The sequence below is a fragment of the Pteropus vampyrus genome, unplaced genomic scaffold (genome assembly GCF_000151845.1).
Source record: "Pteropus vampyrus isolate Shadow unplaced genomic scaffold, Pvam_2.0 Scaffold60, whole genome shotgun sequence".
In the NCBI taxonomy this organism is placed as follows: domain Eukaryota; kingdom Metazoa; phylum Chordata; class Mammalia; order Chiroptera; family Pteropodidae; genus Pteropus; species Pteropus vampyrus.
Genome location: NW_011888841.1, coordinates 2,279,126 through 2,300,078, shown reverse-complemented (window position 1 = coordinate 2,300,078; position 20,953 = coordinate 2,279,126). Strand labels below are relative to the sequence as shown.

The window sequence follows — 20,953 nt, the reverse complement described above, 5'->3', positions numbered from 1 at the left end:
GTACTTTGTTTGCAGTCTTGAAATATATACATAGTAAGACACATCTCTGTATCCTGTTTTTGTGAGATATAGTTGGCTCATCACTTTCAAATATTTCAAAAGGTAGTTGCAAGGATTAAGCATATTCATTTATGTAAAGTATCTGGAACACAGTAAGTGTTTAATAAATATTACCTATTATTATATCAGATATTATTAGCTTATGAAAATTTAACAGATAATGTTGCCCGGTGAGATGTTAATATATGTTTTAGTCTTACGGGACACATTTAAAAAAATGTATTGGGAATTTTGAGTCTTTTAGTGGGATTTTTATCACTATTTTAAAGACTGCATATATCTCAAAGCACCTGTTAGACATCAAAAAATCTTTCTGGCTTTCTGAGATAAGGTATGTTGTAATGACATTTATAAGGAAGAAATAGATATTAAGGAGAAAAAACTGCACTTGTCCAAGCAAGTTTATAGTGATAAGCCTCTTGTTATCACGTCATTACTAGAAACACCAAATAGAAGATATTAAAAAGTAGTATGTCATTACTCGGTTTTCTTGTAAGAAACTTAGAAGTCTGAAAAAAGATACTGAGAAGTTGCTCTGCTCCACAAATTGTTTCAGACTTTCAGGACCAAGATGAACAAATTTTATTCTAATATACTATAATATCTCAGGTATTAACTGGAAGAAGGGGGCACTGTGCATAAAACAATCCGGGGAATTCAAGTAAAAAGCCAGCAAACTTTGAAACAGAAGTTAAACATTAAAAATGCCAATTTTTCTCACTTTTGACTGACTTAAAAAGAAGGTACATGGTTGGAAAGTCTGACTTTTGAAAATATGTTTATTTTTACTAATACTTTAGAAAATGTGATATTTTAGGAGATAATATCTTTTTTGGAAAAGCATCATTTATTGGACGTTTAAAAATTCCCTTACCTTTGTTTTCTTTTAAATTTCAAATAAATTTAACTGTATTCAAGTGACGTATTACGTTCGCCCCCTCCTTCCGCCCACCCACTACCCGGGCTGCATAAACACATTTGGAATGATGTCTGCACTGAATGTTAATGCACATTTTACAGCAGTACAATTTAGGGTGATTTGCTTTCTTCTTTGTATTTTGTATGCACTGCTTATTATTTTTAGAAAAAAGGCAAAGTTAATACTGTACAGACCTCTTAAAAGTTGGCATATATCCAACACGGAGGACAGAATTCAACGTTATGGTTTCAAAACTCAAGTTTTCTCTGGATATTTGTAATGGGCCTATACCTATTTACTCTTCATTTCTAAAACTTTCTAATTCCATTTCAAATATGCTCTGTGGACAATTCCTCTAAAGTAAGAAGCAAAGATCTATGAGAACAGAAAACGTGATTAAAGTGGTATCTCAAATATATCAGTTCAGCATTAAATTCTAAATATCCCCTTCATTTTAAACAAATAAGAAAGAATAAGAAGTCTCTTTGATCATCAAAAAACGGTTCACCTTCTCCTTTGGGAGATAAGAGACTGGACAAGTATTTAAAGCTACAGAAAAGAAAGTGATTAGGCATCCTAAATTACTACTTGTCCATATTTAAAAGGACAGAAAAATACACCATTTCCTTTACTCACTTTTGTGATAGTTTTTAAGATGGCAAGACGATCTGCTGGGGGTGGCAAACCCACAAAGAGGGTTTTGTCCAGGCGGCCTGGGCGCAGGATTGCAGGGTCAATGATATCTGAAGAAGAAAGGAAAAAGTCCTAAATAAAATAAAATCTTTTCAAAAATATAACTAACATGAGATGGGAAGAGCACATTTTTTAAAAGAAAAAAGACAAATTAAGACTTTACTGAAATGAAATGCTTCAGTTCGTCAAAATACATCCTTGAGAGTAAAAAGTCTACCCCCACCTTTCTGCCCCAAACCTGCTTTCCTCCCAGATTCTCTATCTGAGATAATGACCCCAAATGCCAAGCAGGTTTCTCCCACCTCTCTAACTGCAGAGCCTTAGATTCTATCAATTCTATCAAGTCTGCCTCCCATGACCTCGATCCTCAGTCAAGGCCAAATATAACTTCCTTACGATGCTGCCAGGGCTACTTCCTAAGATGCACACACCCAGCTCTCTCGACCCCTGCTCCCCAGTGCAGAATGAAGCCCAACGCTGCCAATACAACCCAGAGCGTTGTGTGACTGGCCTAAGGGTCATCTGACTCTCCAGGGCGAAGAGTCTCAAACATTCTGGTGTCAGGAAACCTTTAGGCTTTAAAAAATTACTGAGGACCCCTTTTAACCTTTCTCTCTTGCCCTTCTCTTACCCGCTTTATTCCTAGGCAGCCACCGATCTGTTCTGTCACTACAGATTAGTGTGCATTTAACAGAACTTTATATAAGTGAAATTATAAAGTATGTACTCTGTCTGCTTTTACTCAACACAGTTATTTTGAGATTCACCTAAGTTACGATGTGTATTAAGTAGTACTTAATACTTTTTTATTGCTAAGTAGGATTCCATAGTATGGCTATCACACGATTTGTTTTTCCATTCTTCTGCTGATAAACATTTGGCTGTTTTCACTTTTGGCCTACTACAAACAAAGCTGCAATAACACTCACGTATGAGTCTTTGTGTAGGCTTTCATTTCTCTTTGGTAAATACCGAACTGTGGGATGTAAAGTAGTACGGCAATATCACACTGCAGGGATATGCTTAACTTTCAAAAATCGAAAAACTGTTTCCAAACTAGTTACCACTTTACAGTCTAACCAGCAGTGTGTGGGTTCCAGTTCCTCTATGTCCATGCCAGTGTTCGGTACAGCCATTTTAATTTTAGTCATTTTAAGCTTTGTAGTGGTATCTCTTTGTGGCTTTAATTTGCATTTCCTTAATGACTAATGATGTTGAGCACCTTTTCATGTGTTTATTTGCCACCTGTATACTTTCTATGGTGAAGTGTCTACATAAATCTTTTGCCCATTTTAATGGGTTTTTCTTATTGTTGAGTTTTGAGAGTTCATTATATAGTCTGGATATATATCCTTTATCAGATATGTACTTTGCAAATATTTTCTCCCAGCCTGTAGTTTGTCTCTGAATTCTTAGTGGCACCTTTTGAAGAGCAGTTCAATTTAATCATTCACTCCCTAACAGTGTGCTTTTGGTGTCATATCTAAGAAATCTTTCCTTAATCCAAGGTAAAAAAATTGTTCTGTGTTTTCTTTCAGGAGTTTTATAGCTTTCAGTTTTCACTGGTCTCTGATCCATTTTGAGTTAACTTCTGCATGTGCTAAGAGGTATGGATTAAAGTTCGTATTTCTTGCATATGGATATCTGTTCCACCACTATATGCTGACAAGGCTCTCCTTTCTTCACTGCATTGCCTTTGTGCTTTATCAAAAAATCAATTGTCCAGATATTTGTGGGAATATTTTTAGATTCTATTATATTCTAATGATCTATATGTCTATGTCTATGACAACACCATTCTGTGGAAATATCTTTTATCTTAAATATACAAATATAGACCTTAAAGCCAAATATGCATGCCCTCAAATAAAGCCCGATGAAAACAATCCTGATTTTAATCAGAAAGCGTTCTTAGTTTAGGACTTTTATAATTAATATCTCTAGCTAAAAAACATCAAATTTAGTATTACAAAGATTATTATTTTAAGAAGTTATTTTCTCATTTTATTTATAGTAAACAGCATCCTGAGCACTTTATATCAATTTTAGTATTAGATGATTTAAATTATGCTCCACCAAAAGCTCTTACAAAATTCTATGTAATACATCACTTCTCAAAGAAGATCTAATAGTATTGTCTAGAACTCATATGTACTAAACAGGTTTTTGCACTTCAGATCATCTTAAATACTAGAAGTGTGCAAGGGATGGATGTCCCAGGAAGTGAGAGAGGCTGGCTCATACCCAGCATCTCCATTTGACTAACAGGTCTTGAACATGACAGATTTAAGACAGAGGTCCTCATCTTTTCCTACCTCCTTCCCGAATGGGGCCCTACTATTGTCTTTCCCATCCTGGTTAATGACAACTTTTTTCCAGTTTTTTAGGCCTAATACCTGGAATCAAACTTGATTCCACTCTCCCACATCCATATCCAATCCATTAGCGAATCCTGTCAACTCTATGACACCATATTCTTTCTACAGATTCTTTCTACATCCCCAGGCATCACCTGGTTCAAACAACCAACACCTTGCACCTGGATTATTGTTACAGCTCCCTAATTCGTACTCTACCTAATTGTGTCAGAGACAGAATTTTAGGTGGAAAACTCAAGATATAAATGCTTATATTTGAAATAAAAAAAGTCACCAACAATCCCAAAGCTTCAAAGACAACATCTAGTCACTGACAAATGAGATGGGTGCCATTGAAAAGGAAAAAGATAACTCACAGACTGGTAGAAAATATATGCAAATTGCACATCTGATTATGGACTTGTACCTAGAATAAGGAACCCTTAGTAACTCAATGACAAGACAGCATTAACCCAATTAAAAAACGGGTGAAGAATTCAGACATTTCTCCAAAAGAGCTATATGAATGGCCAATAAGCAAAAGAAAAAATGCTCGACATCACTGATTATTATGGACATGCAAATCAAACTACAATGAAATACTACCTCGTACCCACTAGAATGGCTATAATAAAAAACACAATAATAAGCGCTGGTGAGGATGTGGAGAAATTGGAGCTTTTGTACACTGCTTTGTCCCAATTACTAGTGGGAATATAAAATGGTGTAGCCATTTGGAAAAGAATTTGGCATTTTCTCAAATGTCAAACACGCGTGACCACTGGACTCATCATTTCTACACACAGGAATCTACCCAAGAGAAATAATAACATACATCCACACAAAAACTTACACATGAATGTTTATAGCAGCATTATCGTAACAGTCAATAAGTGGAAACAACCTACATGTCCATCAAATGATGAATAAATAAAATGTGGTATATCTACACTATGACTTATTATCCAGTAATAAAAAGGAACGAGTGTCAATTCATTCTGCAACATAAGTGAACACTGAAAATGTTATGCTAAGAGAAACAAGCCAGATACAATAGCTCACATATTATGTGATTTAATTTATATAAAACGTCCAGAATAAGGAAATCTATAGAGATAGAGTGTAGATTAATGGCTGCCTAGGGCTGGGGGTGGAAGAAGGATGAGAAGTGCCTGCTAACAGACACAGATTTCTTTTCAGGGTGATGGAAATGATCTAAAATTAGATTGTTGGGATGGTCGTACAATCCTAAATATACTCAAAAGCACTGAAGTGTACACTTAAAGTGGGTAAAATATATGGTATATCACATCTCTCAATAAAGCTGTTTTTTAAAAATTAGATCCTCAGACTAACAAGACTGTCAATGTGTCCAGTGAAAATTATCATAAGATCAGAGAGCTTTCACGAAACAGAAGCAGGTCTCTTACGATTCATTAAACAAATACTTACTAAGTTCTATTACGTACCAGGGTACCTGTAAATTAGCAGAGGTGATGCCAGAGCCTAAGTTAATTTTAACAGGATAGTTCTATGCCAAAGGGCAACACATACAGGCTTGACTGTGGCACCAACTCACTGTTCAATTACCTTCAAGGAGCATTCGACCATGACTCAAGGCCATCCAGACTTGAGAAGTGAGGGATTACTACATTTTACTTGACTACATTAAAATAAATATCTTCTTTGTAAGTCATCTGCTCTTTCATCTAATAATTATTAAAGGCTCTATCCATACAATGGATAGAGACCCTGAACTATTTAATTACACATCATAATTTACGTATTTATTTTTCAACTGAGCCATACACAGAGGGCAGAAACTCTTTCTGGATACTGAATTGCTACTGGTAGGAAACAGACACCTACTGAGTAGGAGAAAAAGTAACAGGCTGGTGTGGCTGTGTGGGTTTCATAAACTCTGTATGTTGTTTTAACCAGCTGGCCGGGGAATGAAGTGGGAACAGGTAGTTCTTCAAAGAGAACATCCTTTACAGCAGTTGGTATTTGAAGAAGGGAATGCAAAGTATGTGTAAGTGGTCTGGATGTCATTTGTACAAGGAGCTTTATGTCCTCTGGTTGAGCACGGGGAAGTGGTTTATTTCCAGAATGAGATGTGGACTTTGGTACGCCACATGTCGGAGGAAGGCTGTCACAGTTCCTTAGAACATCAGAGGCAGAATGGTAGGAGGACAGTATTTTCATTTACTTTCTAAAAATCAATTCTTCACAAATTAGGGAGAGAGATAAAAAGATGAAAAATGACAGAAGAATAAATTTAAAAGATCAATGTGAGGCATATACATGTAACAAATATACAAAAAGTCACATAAAAAGGATCAGAATGACACAGAACTTTAAAGAAAAAAAAAGCAACACCTATAAATTATGAAAAAAACAATGTTCAACTCAAAATCCTATACTCAGCCAGCCTATCAATCAGAAAGTAAAATAAAGATAATTTCAAATATATAAGGACTCAAAGCATTTACCTCCTACATGACCTTTCTTAAGAAAGTCACTGAAAGATGAGCTCTAGCAAAATGAGAGAGTCTGTCAAGAGATCAGAAACAGCAAAACAAAGGAGAGCAGTAGAGGTGAGTTCTGAAGTAACAGCTGTTTCTACCACAGACCTAAAGGTAGCCAGTCCAGACTGGAGCGGGAAAACGCAAAGCTCCAGAAACACACAAACAAAAAACCAAATGGAATTGATACATCATCTAGATAAATTAAACTGGCTGTTGCATAATATCTGATGAAGAGCAGGAACATAGAAAATAAAGCAAAAGAAAAAAATGAGGGCTACTAAACCCAGGACTAAAAAGGTCATATGAAAAAGGAAACCTAATCAGTGTTATTCTTGGGTGAGCAGAAAGAAATATTTACATAGTTTTAAGTAATGTAAACACTGACCAGTGATTATACTACAGTTGTGATCAAACTATATTATAATATTGGAAGGACAGAGTGAAGAGAACAGAAGGTGTGGGGGTGATGACAGGGTGTGCGTGAAGGGTCAATGGAAAATAACAATCTTCGTCCACCTTAAAAAGAAGTTTTGGGCACTATGTGAAACTGATAAGAAATTGCAGTATGAACATACTATTTGAAAATATGGGTAAATACATAAAAAATAGCTCAAGGAGTTCACAAGTAGTTGCCTCTGGCCGGGGGTGGTGGGGGTGGGGCAGAGAACAGTTTTTGTTTTGTTTTGTTTTTAATTTTAATTAGTTTCAAGTATACAGTACATTGGTTAGACATCTATATAGTTAGTAAAATGATCTCCCCAATTGCTCCCTCCCTCCCTGACCCTCCACCTGGCCAATGTATTAATAGTAACTGCATTTCCTATGCCATGCTCCCCATCCCCGTGACCATCCATCAGCTACTAAATTGTACTTCTTTAACCCTTCACCCCATTCCCCCAAACCACCCTCCCCTCTGTCTGTCACCAAACTGTCCACTATATTTGTGAGTGTTTTGATTAATTTGTTCTTTTTACCCTTTAAATTCTGCATATAAGTGAAATCATATAGTGTTTATCTTTCTGTCTGACTTAAATACCTTCTATGTCCATCAAAGCAAAATCTTTTTCCATCCCCTTCCTTTTCATTTGTAGGCGTCTTATTTTCTTATCCTTTCAGCCACTCTGTCTTTTGGTTGGAGCATTTAATTCTTTTCCATTTAAGGTACTTATTGATAGGAATGTGGTTGTTACCATTCTTTATTCCTGTTTTTGATACATGTTTTTTCTTCTTAAAGAAGTCCCTCCAACATTTCCTATAATACTGGCTTAGTGGTGATAAATTCCTTTAGCTTACTTTTGTCTGGGAAGCTCTTTATCTGTCCTTCAACTCTAAATGATAGCTTTCCTGAAGAAATTATTCTTGGTTGTAGATCCTGGGTCTTCATCCTGTCGAATATTTTTTGCCAAGCCCTCCTGTCCTGCATAGTTTCTTTTGAGAAATTAGCTGCAACTATATGCTTTTCTCTTGCTGCTTTTAATATTCTTTCTTCATATTTAACTTTTGGCATTCTAATTATTATGTGTCTTGGTGTGGGCCTCTTTGGGTTCCTGGTTTTTGGGACTCTCTGAGCTTCCTGGGGTTTTATGTCCATTTTCTTCACCAGGTTAGAGAAGTTTTCCAATACTATTTCTTCAAACAGCTGTTCAACATCTTGATTTTCTTCAGTTTCGTCGATCAGATGAGTATTTGGAGCCTTAATAGTGTCCCATATCCTCCTTATTTTTATAGTCTTGGCATCTTTTTACTTGCCATTCTGACTGAGTGTCCTATATGGCATTCGATCCTCTTCTTTATTCACTTTGTTTATTCCATTTAATATACTTCTCATCTCAGGTCATGTGTTCTCCATTTCAGACTGGTTCCCTTTTATAATTTCCATTTCCACTTTTATCTCTTTGTTGGAGTTCTCTACGCTTCCCAGAAGTTCATTGAGCATCTTTATAACCAGTGTTTTGCACTCTGCATCTGTTAGATTACTTGATTCCATTATATCTGGATCTCTGTTCTGTTCTCTCATATGGTTTCTGCTTCTTTGTCTTTCTTTCCATTTTGGCTGCCTTTCTATGTCTGTTTCTATGTACTAAGCAAAGCTCTTAACTCTCCCGGTCTTATCAGTGTGGATTTGTGAAGTAGGTGCCCAGTGGCACAGTCCTGAGAGGGGTTTAGCTGAGGGCCAAACTTAGTCCCAGCATGTGTCCCTCCGGGGTTACCTGTTAAGATTCAGCAGGCAATCCACAGATGCTGTGCTTATAGTTGCCTCAAAAGGCGACACCAGAATCCGAGGCCAGCTGTCTCCAGTGTGAGTCTAGGCACTACTCAGCAAGGAGCACCTGACTTGCTGAGGACACACCTAGATATAGCTTGGGTGGGGCCCGATTTGGGGTAGTGGAGTTTCAGGGAATCCTCTGTTATCTAGTTTGATGACATCACGGCTATAGCAGTGCTGTGTCCGAGCCTTGGGAATGGGGAGGGCTCTACAGGGAACAATGGGTACTGGTGGCACTTCTGTACAGAGCAAGTCTCGCCTGGGCCCTCACTCCAACAATGTCTCTCTGTAAGTTCCTGGTGCCTCCTCCGTGTAGCTGAATAGGCACTGGTGCTCAGAGCGAAAAGGTCCATCACCGCGAAAATCCGCTCGCGGACGCAGCCCCTTTAAGAGGCGTCTGCTGCTACTGCAGCCTCCGTGTCACTCAGCTGCTCAGGACCGGGCAGCCCCACATCCTCGGCCCATCCTACCTTCTGGCGTTGAAGAGTGCTTTCTTGGATTTCTCCCTAGCTGTCTGGCTCGTTCAACTAGATGTTAGGCGATTTTTCCTTGCTGCTGCTCCTTGTTTCCGTCACAACTTTGATTTGGCTGCCAGAGGGATGAACAGAGCCTCTATCATCTAGGCCATTTTTTTAACTCCGCGTGAGAACATAGTTTTTTAAAATAAGCTTTTCAGTGCCATTTAATTTTTAAATAATGTCTCCCCATGTGGGTTTCTCTTTTTCATGCCATTTACTAATTGCATCTGTAACCACAGAGACTAGTCATGGCCATTCTAGAAAGTCTGTTAATTCACAGAAACTGAGTCACAGAAAACAGTGCTGAAACCTGCTCAAAACCCTCCTACGGCGGCCCATCGTGGCAGACTAAAATCCACACCCCTTTGCTGACCAAAAGGGCCCTTTGCACCTCTCCGCCACTGTGGCCCCCAACTCATTTCCCTCTGGACACAGTGGCCTTCTTGATGGCTCCCCAACACCCAAGCCTGTCTCGCCTCAGGGCCTCCACACTATCACCGGCTGTCTGACTGGAACGCGCTTCTCCCAGATGCTCGCATGGCTTGACCCTTCACATCATGTGGGTTCATGACATGGTCCCACATCACTTCTGAAGACTTCCTGATCCATGATGTTTAAATCAGCATTCCTCTCCCCAACCACCACCTGCTCTTTATCCTTTTACCGTTTTGTCTGTCTATGATTTACCTCCTGTTCCCCAGCCCCAAATCAGAATATATGCAGGCAAAAAAAATTCCAGTTCTCCTCCGAATTCCCGAAGCTTGGGAGGACCGGGCACATAGTAAAAACTCAATAACTACTTCATGAATGAGAGAGTAAATCTTCTGAGAGGTGAAAGAAACTCATATTGATATGACTGACCTACATCAAACCATAAGTGCATATGAACCTTGCACAAAACACAGAATGTGATGAAAGAAAAATACGTGATGACAGATATATGTATAAAGGATTAAAGATGTCCAGAATTTTTCTGCAGTCCTACTTCCTCTTATTCTGCATACGGGCCTTCCTGTCACTGCCTTGGCCCTCGGAGTTGGCCTGCTCTGGGCCTTGCCTTCAGGAGGAATGACAGCTCCCATTCTTTGGTCTCCTGGGATCCAGCTGTCACTAAGTGCGAGGACTCAGAGATCTGTGCTAATGACAGCCACATGGAGAGGCTGTGGAAGATGACAATGTGGGAGACAGAGCGAGATGCCAAGGAGCACCAAGCCATCTTGGAGAGGATCGGATCCTCTGGCCCAGCCACTCCAGGTGACAGCATGTGGATCGAAAATGAAAGACCCGGACAAGCCCTTCCTGGATTCCTGACCCATAAAACTGTGAGCAAAGCAAAAATGGCAATTTTCAGCCACTAAGTAATGCAAGAGTTTGTCAGGCAGCAATAGTTGACCAGAACATAAGACAAGAAGAGATTTCTTGAAACTGAGCAAAAAACAAGTTATAAACAATGTCACAGGATAGTGAATATGAGTGAAAAAGATCTAGAATATCTGTTTTTAAACGTAGGTAGGCCATCAATGCAATGGGATTTGTTACGGGGCAGAGGGAGGGATGGGTGAGATGCAGTGGACAGGAAGACAATACTAAAGGGCACTGGAAAGGACAAAGCACAGGTATCACTTGATGACTCACCTGCTACTAGTTAAACTTGACACAGGCTATTATATTCACTTATGGGCTGGAGTATCTGAAGCATCATAAGGAATTCAAAGATGAATAGAGAGATGAGAGGAAAAAAACCCATGACGAAACATAATGTACCTGGACTGTTATATAGAAGAGGATTTAAGTAAAACCTAGTGACATTGAAGGACCTATTTTTCTCTAATCTACAGAGATTAAACTGAAAGAATATTTACAATAAACAAACATGACCAATGCTGAGTGCAGGTAAAGACAGAACAGCTTATTCTAAACAGCAGACCAAAGCCTATCTTCTTGAAATCTGTTAGAAAACATCTGTGTCTGCTTAGGAAAGGTGGGATGTTATTCTGTCCAAATGTGAGAGACTTTCAAGGTTTCTTCTAGGGAGACTGTGATTTTATGACCTAATAACTGCTCCTACTGCTATTACCACAAGTGCATGTGACAATGATATTACTCAACAGCTACTTGCCACACACTGTGATGGCCAACACCACCTAACCTTTATGAATATTCTTCCAATTAAGTAGTATCTTCATTTTCTAGATGGTGGTTAGCAAGATGAAGTAATATATGCACAAGATTAATATGGTACAATAAAGACTACTTGTGGTCTTTAACCCTGGTTCCTGGCATACAGCTTCAAAAATCCTTGGAATTTCTCCAGTGACAGGAGTCTTTGTTATGCTAATGAGATGACTCTTGATTGGTCCCAAGATAACTTCAGGATGGGATGGTGACCAGAAAGACCGACCATGTGATTAGTGATTAGAAGGTTGGAACTTAGACCCAGCCTCTGGGGAGGGAAGGGGAGGCTGAAGATTGAGTTCCATCAAATGACCAATGATCCAACAATGATTCAATCAGTCACGGCTACATAATGAAACCCAAAAAAACTCTGGACACTGAAGCTCAAGGGAGCGCCTGGATGATGAACACATTGATGTGCCCTGACTCCATGGAAAGAAGGCACGGAAACACTGCACTCCCTCCAAGACCTGTACTTACGATTACAGTTTATTATAAAGGATACACATACAGGTAGTGTATGTACATCCCGTATGTCTATCCTTTACAGTAAACTGCAATTGTAAGTACAGTGCTTTCCTGCATGCTATTAGTTGTTCTAATGAATTACTGAACTTGAGGAGGTCATGGGAACCCCAAATTAGTAGCAACCTGGTCAGAACTGCAGGTGTCTTAGAGACACCACTCATGGCTGGTATCTGAAGTGGGGCAGTCTTTTAGAAGACTGACTCTTAAATTACAAATCTGACACTAACTCCAGGTGGTTAGTGTCAGAAGTGAATTATAATCTACTCAGTTGAGGTTGAAACAGAACAGTCACTAAGATATGAAGTGCTATAGCCAGGACTCAAACCCTGTTCTGTCTGATTCTGAAGAGTATTTCATTATTATCAGAGTCAAAGTATAAACCATAACAACTTTAAATCTTTCATTTTAAAATTAAATGGTACATAACTCATGAAGGTTTTAGTTTCCATAGTAACTTAAAAAAATGAAAAATTGTATCAGCTTGACAACCGATAAACCCATTTAAGGAATTAAATTACCACATCATTGCTAGCAGACGTAGTTAACACAAATATCAGAGTGAACAGCTATGATCAAGTGGCTCTGAGGGATGGCAAAGTATTAGACAATATGAAGAGAATTTAGTGTCCAAAGTAAAAGCCACTTTTATAAACTTTTGAAGTTTTGAACCTTTTTCTATATCTCTCACAGAGTGCTTATTGTAAACAATTTTAAATAGCTAAGTACAAGTATAGAAATGTGATTCTGGTATAAAACCTTAAAAACCTATCTTTAACTTTCAGATACAATGAAAAGAGTCTCATTCTTATTTCCTGTGTGCTTGAGAGAAACCATAGGACATAAATTCCGATAATATCTTTGTGGTCAAAAGTGTATGTTACAAGCGTTCTCGGCCAACAAGGCAACTTTCTGAGCAGCAATACAGAAAAAAAAATTCATGAAACCCAGGTAATAATATTATGGTTTTTACTATAGCTTACATAAAAGCTTTCTAAGGTTTTATTTCAACTTACGAATCAAAAAGAGATTTCCCAAAATTAATCTCCCTTTACCAGGTCGTATGTCAATTATATTGTATTTGAGTGGCGAAAGTTTTCAGACTCATCTGTTTTACATTCCTCTTTCTTACCTGGCCTGTTAGTGGCTGCCATAATAAAAACCTGCTGACGTGTTTCCAGACCATCCATCTCTGTAAGTAGCTGATTCACCACCCGGACGCTTGTGCCTATCTAAAAAGAAATAATCACAGCTCCATCAGGCCCCGATAAAAAGAAAAATACATCACCAGTTTTTTGTTTTGTATTTTTTTTGCCAAACAAAATTATACATTTTATTTGAACAAAAGCTTTTGTCGAAAGAGATAACAATGATAATTTCCTGAGCAGTCACTACTGTATATCCATGCGCTGTGCAAAACATGTGCTCACCAGCAGACCGGTTCTTATTCACAGTGCAGATAAGAAAACTGAGGCTGAGGCAGATTATTCGCCCACAGCTCAATAAAGGCAGAGATGAAACTCAAACTTAGATCTAGCTGATACCCAAGTCTTGGCCTCTGGGTTATACAAAGATCTAAAAGCTACACTGAATTTCCCTTTGGGCAAATCTGGACTCAGCTTTTCCCAGGATATCAGATGTTCCAGATCTTTCATCTGGAACACCGACACTTTTTTCTTTGAAGCGCACAGTACACAAAGTATAGCTACCTCAGGGCAACATCCAAGAGAAAGGTTCAGAGAATTGGTAAATAGAGGCATAAATTATTTACATATAGAAATTTTTTAAATGTATGATGGAGGAAATGAGAAAAGAGACGCTGTGGTTTTTTTTTTTGTCATTAATTGCCTTTCTTCAACATAAATTTTATGTAGAGAGGTGGTACTGAGTTTAACCCACTGACTTCTCCAGAAAAAAAAATTGGGGGCACCTTATTATCACTCTTTGGCGAGATAACATTAATAGTTAGGAGATTAATAAAATTATAAGACTCAAAAAAATCAGTTACTGAGTAAAAATAAAAACAAAATATTGTTCTAATTCTACCTAAGCAAGTCAAAAACCTCTGAATCAATATAGGAAAAGCTTGACAGATTTTACTATTTTAAATTATAACATTGTACATAATTAAAAAATTAAAGATAAGTGATAAAACTGGGAAAAACAGTAGCAACACACATAATCGGACAATGGACTAATTTCCATCACATATAAAAAGCTCCTATAAAACAATAAAAAACCCATTTTAATAGCAAAAAGATCAAAATATATGATCAGGCAATTTATAAAGGATAAAATACAAATTCACTGAAAACGATCAACTTCACCGATAATCAGGGACATGAATACTAAGATGTAATATTATTTTGCCAGTAAAATTGACAAAAATTAAAAGATGGGTATTATCCACTGTTAACAAAGGTGTAGGAAATAGTTACTTTTACACACTGTTGGTGGGTGTATGTAACTGGTAGTTTATTTGAGAGATGATTTAGTATTAGCTTTCAAAATATAATATGTATACATCTTTTACCCTGAAATTCTATTTCTAAAACACTCACATATGTCCACATATGTACAAAAATATCTGATAAGAATGTTTACTACAGATTTGTTTATAAGAGAAACAACTGGAAACAATGTAAATATCAGAAAAACGAGAAAATTATTAAATAAATTCTTCTATATCCAGACTGTGGAATATTTTTGCAATAGTTCAAAGAATGAAGTTATAAAAAAAAAAATATTAACTACATGGGAAAATCATCACATTTATATAAAAAAGAAATCTAAAAAATCCATTTTTAGGTTTATGGAAAAAAGTTCTAGAATGATAAAAACTAAACACTGAACTGTTACCAGAAGTAACCCCTCCAAGCAGAGGTATAGGGAGGAGAATGGACAAAAGACTTTCAGTCAGTCTCCTTATACTTGCATTTATTAGAAATTTTCACAAGTATGCATTCATGTATAACTTGTATAATAACAAAAAAAAGAATACATTTGAATTTAAAATATTTTCAGAATCCCCTTCAGGTGAAAATGTTAAAAAGCAAAACACATATATCAGAATACAGAAATGTGTGGTGGTAGATATCTGAGAGATAACCTAGAGTTAGGAATGTAGTTCAAATGGCTGCAGACTTCTCTGGGGCAAGAAGTTGACTGGATATTGCTCAATGAACCCCTCCAAACTTAAATATTGGTTGATAACAGAGAGATGCAAACCAATGAAAGGGGCTGTTGACAAATGAAGGCTTTACTGGTAGAGAGTAAAAGCCAGAGCATTCCATGCTCTAATCGGCTGGATAGAAAGTATAGTGGTTTATTCTGGATTCCAGATTTTGGGATCTGAGAGCAGGGGAACAGGAAGGATCTTGGTCCCTAACACAACTACTGGAGACAAGACTGGAAATGGATATTCTGTGATGGTACTGACAACTACTGGATAAGGAAACAAAATGGTTATGATGTGAATCACACACCAGTCAAGTTTTATTTTTGCAACTTTTGAATGTTTCTGAAGATTTTAAGCAAAACAAGGCACTGAATAAATGTTTTACTACCTAAGAGCACACACATAAAATAATTATTTGAAAATAAATCACAAAGGAAATATAATCACTTCCGTAGTCATCTTGTAAGAAATGTATTTATTCAATAATCTTTGCTATCTGCTTCAAAAAGGTTATTCTTTATTTTATGCTTCACTATGATTCCAACTGTTAATTACACAGCAGTATTAATGATACCGGAGGGTTTCTGGGCACTCGATATACTGAAATTCCTAAGAACTATGACTCCCTGTAGTAATGCAAGTGGCATTCAATGCAGACTAATTTATATCTTCCCCAGAGTGTAATGGTGCCAAGTCAGTATTACCTGACCCTACTGTGAGTGCACAATGGCTTAAATTACATTCTCTCCTGTCTCAAGAACTCAGTTAACTAAAGAGAACCATGAGATTATAAGACAGGCTATTCAAAACCAGTAATCATTTCCATTCCCAGCTACTCATTTGTGTGAATTAGATGCGTGCAACTGAAATAATATACAGAAAACTGAAACGGACACAGAGGCTAATAAAAATACAACTGTTATCCCTCGGCCTCGATTTCAAATTATGAGGTTTCTTCACGTGAAGTCTCAGTGTTCTCAAGGAATGACTTTACAAGAACTACTTGACCTTTATATAAACGTTATAAGAACTTTCAAAAGGTGTGCGGTAGTTAAAAAATCTGGAAATCACTCATGTATGATACCCACCTCTCGGTCTGATCTTCGAGGGCATAAAGCATCCACTTCATCAAAGAAGATCACACAGGGGGCCGAGTTCTTGGCTCGCTGAAAAACCTGTCGCACAGCACGCTCACTCTCACCGACGTACTAAACATACACAGATAGGAAATACAATGCAAAGATAGTTCAACTTTGGGGTTTGGGCCAAATTATAGAAAAACTGGTTTTAAGTGGCATTTGTATGGCAGAGTCCAAAAAGTATTCGGGTGAACCACATGCAATTGCTGGTATTTGACCATTCCGATCTATAAATAGCCAGTTTTGTGTGTTTCAACTTAATAAAATTAACTATTATTTAAGCTTAGAAATTTTCTCATTTATAAAATGAAGACTAAATGGAACATAAAGTCTTCTCTAGGTCAAAAAATCCCCACAATTATTTTCTATTTTAGAAGTGATCTCCTAAGCTCTAAGCATATAAAATATCCAGCAGTAATTTTCATTAATTCAATAGTATTTTAATTACAAACAAGACAACTTACTGTTTGTCATTTCTACACAGGTCATCTTACTAAAGGAAGCATTATTTTGTCACATGGCATCAGAATAGGCAAAATGAGCCAACTAGGAGTCTAGGAGCTTTCTTATGGCAAATGTAGGTTAAAAACTAAATCAAACTATAAAAAATTAAGATTGGTCAGGAAACACAGCAATTCCTAAGCAGCTATAACATTAGGGCTAATTAATATAAAAAGTTATATGTATGAATATGATTTCACTTTTAGCAAGGCATAAGAAATTGTTTTTGTAAAATTTCAAACTATTTAAGCAGATTTTTTCGTTATAAAACTGCTAAATAAGACTGAATCTGAAAACATCTTTACAGTGCCAACAATATCATAAGGTATCTTTTGTTATTTTAAAGACTACACGGCCATAATAAAGTAATTAAGGCATATAATACACCACAGATGACAGTGATTTTTATTTTCTCATTTGAATAGAACTCTTTCCCTCACATCGTCCTATACTTTTATTTGTGCTTTTGCTTATTCTGCTTCCCTCACTGGAACTGCTTTTCCAACCTACCTCCGAACGGTTCTTGCATTCTAAAAGATCCCCATCAATCTTTCTCTTCTCTTCTCTGCTGTTACAGCACTTTCTACCATCATAATTTTTGAACTAGTCTACATTCACCACATTATATCATAAAGTCCTTGCAAAGCAGAAGTCACGACCGTTACAAATTTTTCTGTGATCAAAATATCCTGCAGTGTACATATATAGTAGACACATTTAGTTTCCTGAAAACTCTAATTCAGCAAAATTATATTTAGAATGCTATACCAAAATATTCAGTAGATATTTCAAAAGAAAAGATATCAGTTGGGTTGGGAGAGAAAGTTTTAAATATGGATGGAAGAGAACAATCAATATCCAAACAGACTTTGGATACAGCAAACCAAAATGACTATGTAAAAGGAAATTTGTTTAGGGGAAAGTAAAACCTAGTGTCAAAAGGACAGATTAAAGTAACTAATCTTAACAAAGGGAACGGTTATTAAAAATAAGCACACAAAAGAAAAACCCACTATCTTGGTCTTTAAGAAATATTTCTATAAGGATCCTATACTTATTATCTCTAATTCTTTATTTGCCAGTTTTAAATCATGAACTGGCTTTTGCAAACGCAATTATTTAAAATACTCTCTCTAAAGTCACTAATTACCTTTTAATTGCCAAGTCTAAAATCCTCCCGTCCGTTGTTTTCATACTGTTGGGTGACACTGACAAGGTTGAAGCGACCTTCCCGTGGTTTTCAGGCTCAGAAAGTCTTGGGCGTCCTCTGCTTTTGGACCCACCACTCTCCTTTGCCAGCTTTTCCTGCCTTGCTCCCTCACTGCTAGTATCTTCCGGGGTCTGTCAGAGGCTCCCGTGGTTAACACAATCACCCTGGCAGACCCCATTCATCCCAAGGTTTCAGGTTCCACTTAGATAATAGGGGCTCTTAGTCTCTTCAGAGCGCCAGGCCCACATTTCCCATGGCCTGCCGGGAATCTCCTAGTGGCTCTTTGAATCTAAAACGTCCTTGAGCAAACCCATTTTCTAACCCCAAGATGTCTGTCTTCCATGTTAGATCACCTAATCTCTCCAAGTCATTCTGGACTCTTCCACAGACCTCTTCCACAGACCTCTCCCCACATCTACCCCTAAAACACAAATCAGATTACAATGAGATAAAATTTCATAGTCGCCAGACTGGCAAAAACTAACAATCTGACACCACCAATGCTAGTGAGGACAGGGAACCATGGGAACACCCATTCACTGCTGGTGAAAGTATAACAACCACTTCAGGGCAAAAGCGGGCAATACTTAATGTTTTTGAAAGTGTACCTGCTATAAAATACAGCAATTCTATTTCCGAGTATATACCCCAGAGGGAAAATATGTCACAAATATGTGTGAGGATATGTGTATATAATGTTCAACCTAAATATCCGTCAAGAAAAAAAACTGATTTCCAAGTGTGGTTATATTCATTCAATTGAGCATCACACAGAAAATTACTTCTAGGTAAACATATCAACAAAGATAACTATAAATATAACGTTGAACAAAAGTAATAAAACCGTCACAAAAGAACACAGACCATTTATATAAAGCATTTTTGTTTTTGCTTACTGCTCATAAAAAGATTTCCAAACATGTGACAAAAGAAGACGCAGTAGTATATTGAACTCCAAATATAAAAATCACCCAGCTTCAATTATTATCAGCTCATGACTGACCTTGCTTCCTCTATACCCCAGCTACTTTTCTTTCACCTTATTTTGAGGAAAATCCCAGTCATCGTATGTTATTTGTAAATATCTCACTATCTCTAAAAGATAATTATTTTAACAAAACTACATCATTATCACATTTCAAATTTTTCTGAATTTCAAATATCCAGTAAGTGTTCAAATTCCCAATTGTGCTGTAAACATATTCTTGAAGCATGCAAAATAATATTATATGCTGTTCAAGGATAAATACATGTATAGTAAATGTAGACAGACATGTGCAGACTTAATGAACACCAAATTCAGGATTATGGTAATTTCTATGGGAGACAGAATGGGGGGACATGATTACGCAGGGGACTTCAAGTAGACTGGTTTCATTTGGGTTCTTTAAAGCTGGGTGATAGATACATGTGTGTTAATTATATCACTCACTGTAACTTCTGTGCTTAAAATATTTCATAATAAAAAATTTTAAATATTACACTCTTTAAAAAAGTTACACTCTTGCTTAAAGCAAGCCTCTATTAGCTTTCTCATATTCTGAACATAACACTGCAACTCGAGCTTGGTGTGAAAGCCCTTCACATTCTGGCTACGACTTCTTTGCCAGCTCATTCCCCCATCAATCCACCTCCCTTCAGGGCTCATTTCCATGGCCCCCTCCACCAGAAAGCCAGAACGAAGTGCAAGAAAAGCACAAAGGTGCACGGAAATCCCACAGGAAGGATTTATTCTTTATTCTGGGGGGAAAGGAGTATAAAATAGGAAGCTTGTAAAATATGAGAGGGGATAAATTTAAGAAGCCTTTTCAAACAAATGATACCACTCTCATTTCCTCTTTGAATATATTACAGAATGACATTTTTACTTTTCATAAGAATGGTCAGGAAATAAATTCAGTCTCTTAAATGTGAGTTATAAACTGCTTAAATGAAGATAGAAGTTATTATATAGCACTTTAGTGATTTCTTCCCCAAAAGTATTTTTATTTATTAATACTTAACTCATTTAAGCCATACAACAACAGGACAAGAAAAGTAGATCCAAGAGTCAGACACCCCAGATTCAAATCGTGGCTCTACTACTTCCTGACTGTCAGACTCTGGCCAAGTTATATAACCGCTCCAAACTTAAGTTTCCTCATCTGTGAATCAGAGGAAATAATAATTCCTATCTCACATGGTTGTTAAAGAACAATATATGTAAAATGTTTGACAAATACACGGCAGAGTAAATACTTTAAGATGTTAATTATTACAATTATCTCCATTTTGCAGGTGAGAAAACTGAGGCCCAGAAGTTTTACCAGACTTAATTAAGAAAAGCATTTGCACACACGAAGGACAGAGGTGTAAAGCTCCACGTTTTCACTTCTACGGTGGTGATCTTACCAAAATTCTACAATCGTTTCAAAGATCTGAGGACATTCTACCCTGTAGTTTGAATGACCATTACTTTCCTAATCTAAAACAAGGGCTGACGCCACAACAACTTACCATATTTAGTAATTCAGGGCCCTTGACAGATATAAAATTTAGGCCAGACTCATTGGCAACAGCCTAGTTAGAGGAAACAAAAAGAAACACAAATAAGACAAATATACAATAAAATAATAACTTGTGATAATGCAGGGATTTTTTTTTGTGGTTTATACTCTATTTCCCCCACTTTTATAGTTGCCTCTTTCTTAATAAGAGAGGAGGCAAATGGGAAAAAGAGAAGTGGATAAAAAGAAAATTAAAGGAAGTGAACTTAACCTAAAACACTCTCAGGATTATTAAGACTAGAAATCAGATGGAAATGACATGGAACATTTGTGTACATGTGTATTTCTAGCTTGGAATTCCAGTGAAGTATCACAATCTCTGTATCAAGAATTGCTTT

At 37.1% G+C, this 20,953-nt stretch overlaps 1 protein-coding gene across 3 annotated transcripts in view; it reads right to left on the bottom strand.

Moving 5' to 3' along the window:
- The window catches only part of NVL (nuclear VCP-like), a 55,893-nt gene that overhangs the window by 7,259 nt on the left and 27,681 nt on the right, over positions 1–20,953 (bottom strand). For all 3 annotated transcript variants that reach the window (XM_023531017.1, XM_023531019.1, XM_023531018.1), the window contains 4 exons: positions 20,566–20,628; positions 16,308–16,427; positions 13,174–13,273; positions 1,616–1,722 (listed from right to left, as the gene is read on the bottom strand). In XM_023531017.1, the coding sequence (XP_023386785.1) occupies positions 1,616–1,722; positions 13,174–13,273; positions 16,308–16,427; positions 20,566–20,628 (390 nt within the window). The remainder of the gene's footprint in view (positions 1–1,615; positions 1,723–13,173; positions 13,274–16,307; positions 16,428–20,565; positions 20,629–20,953) is intronic.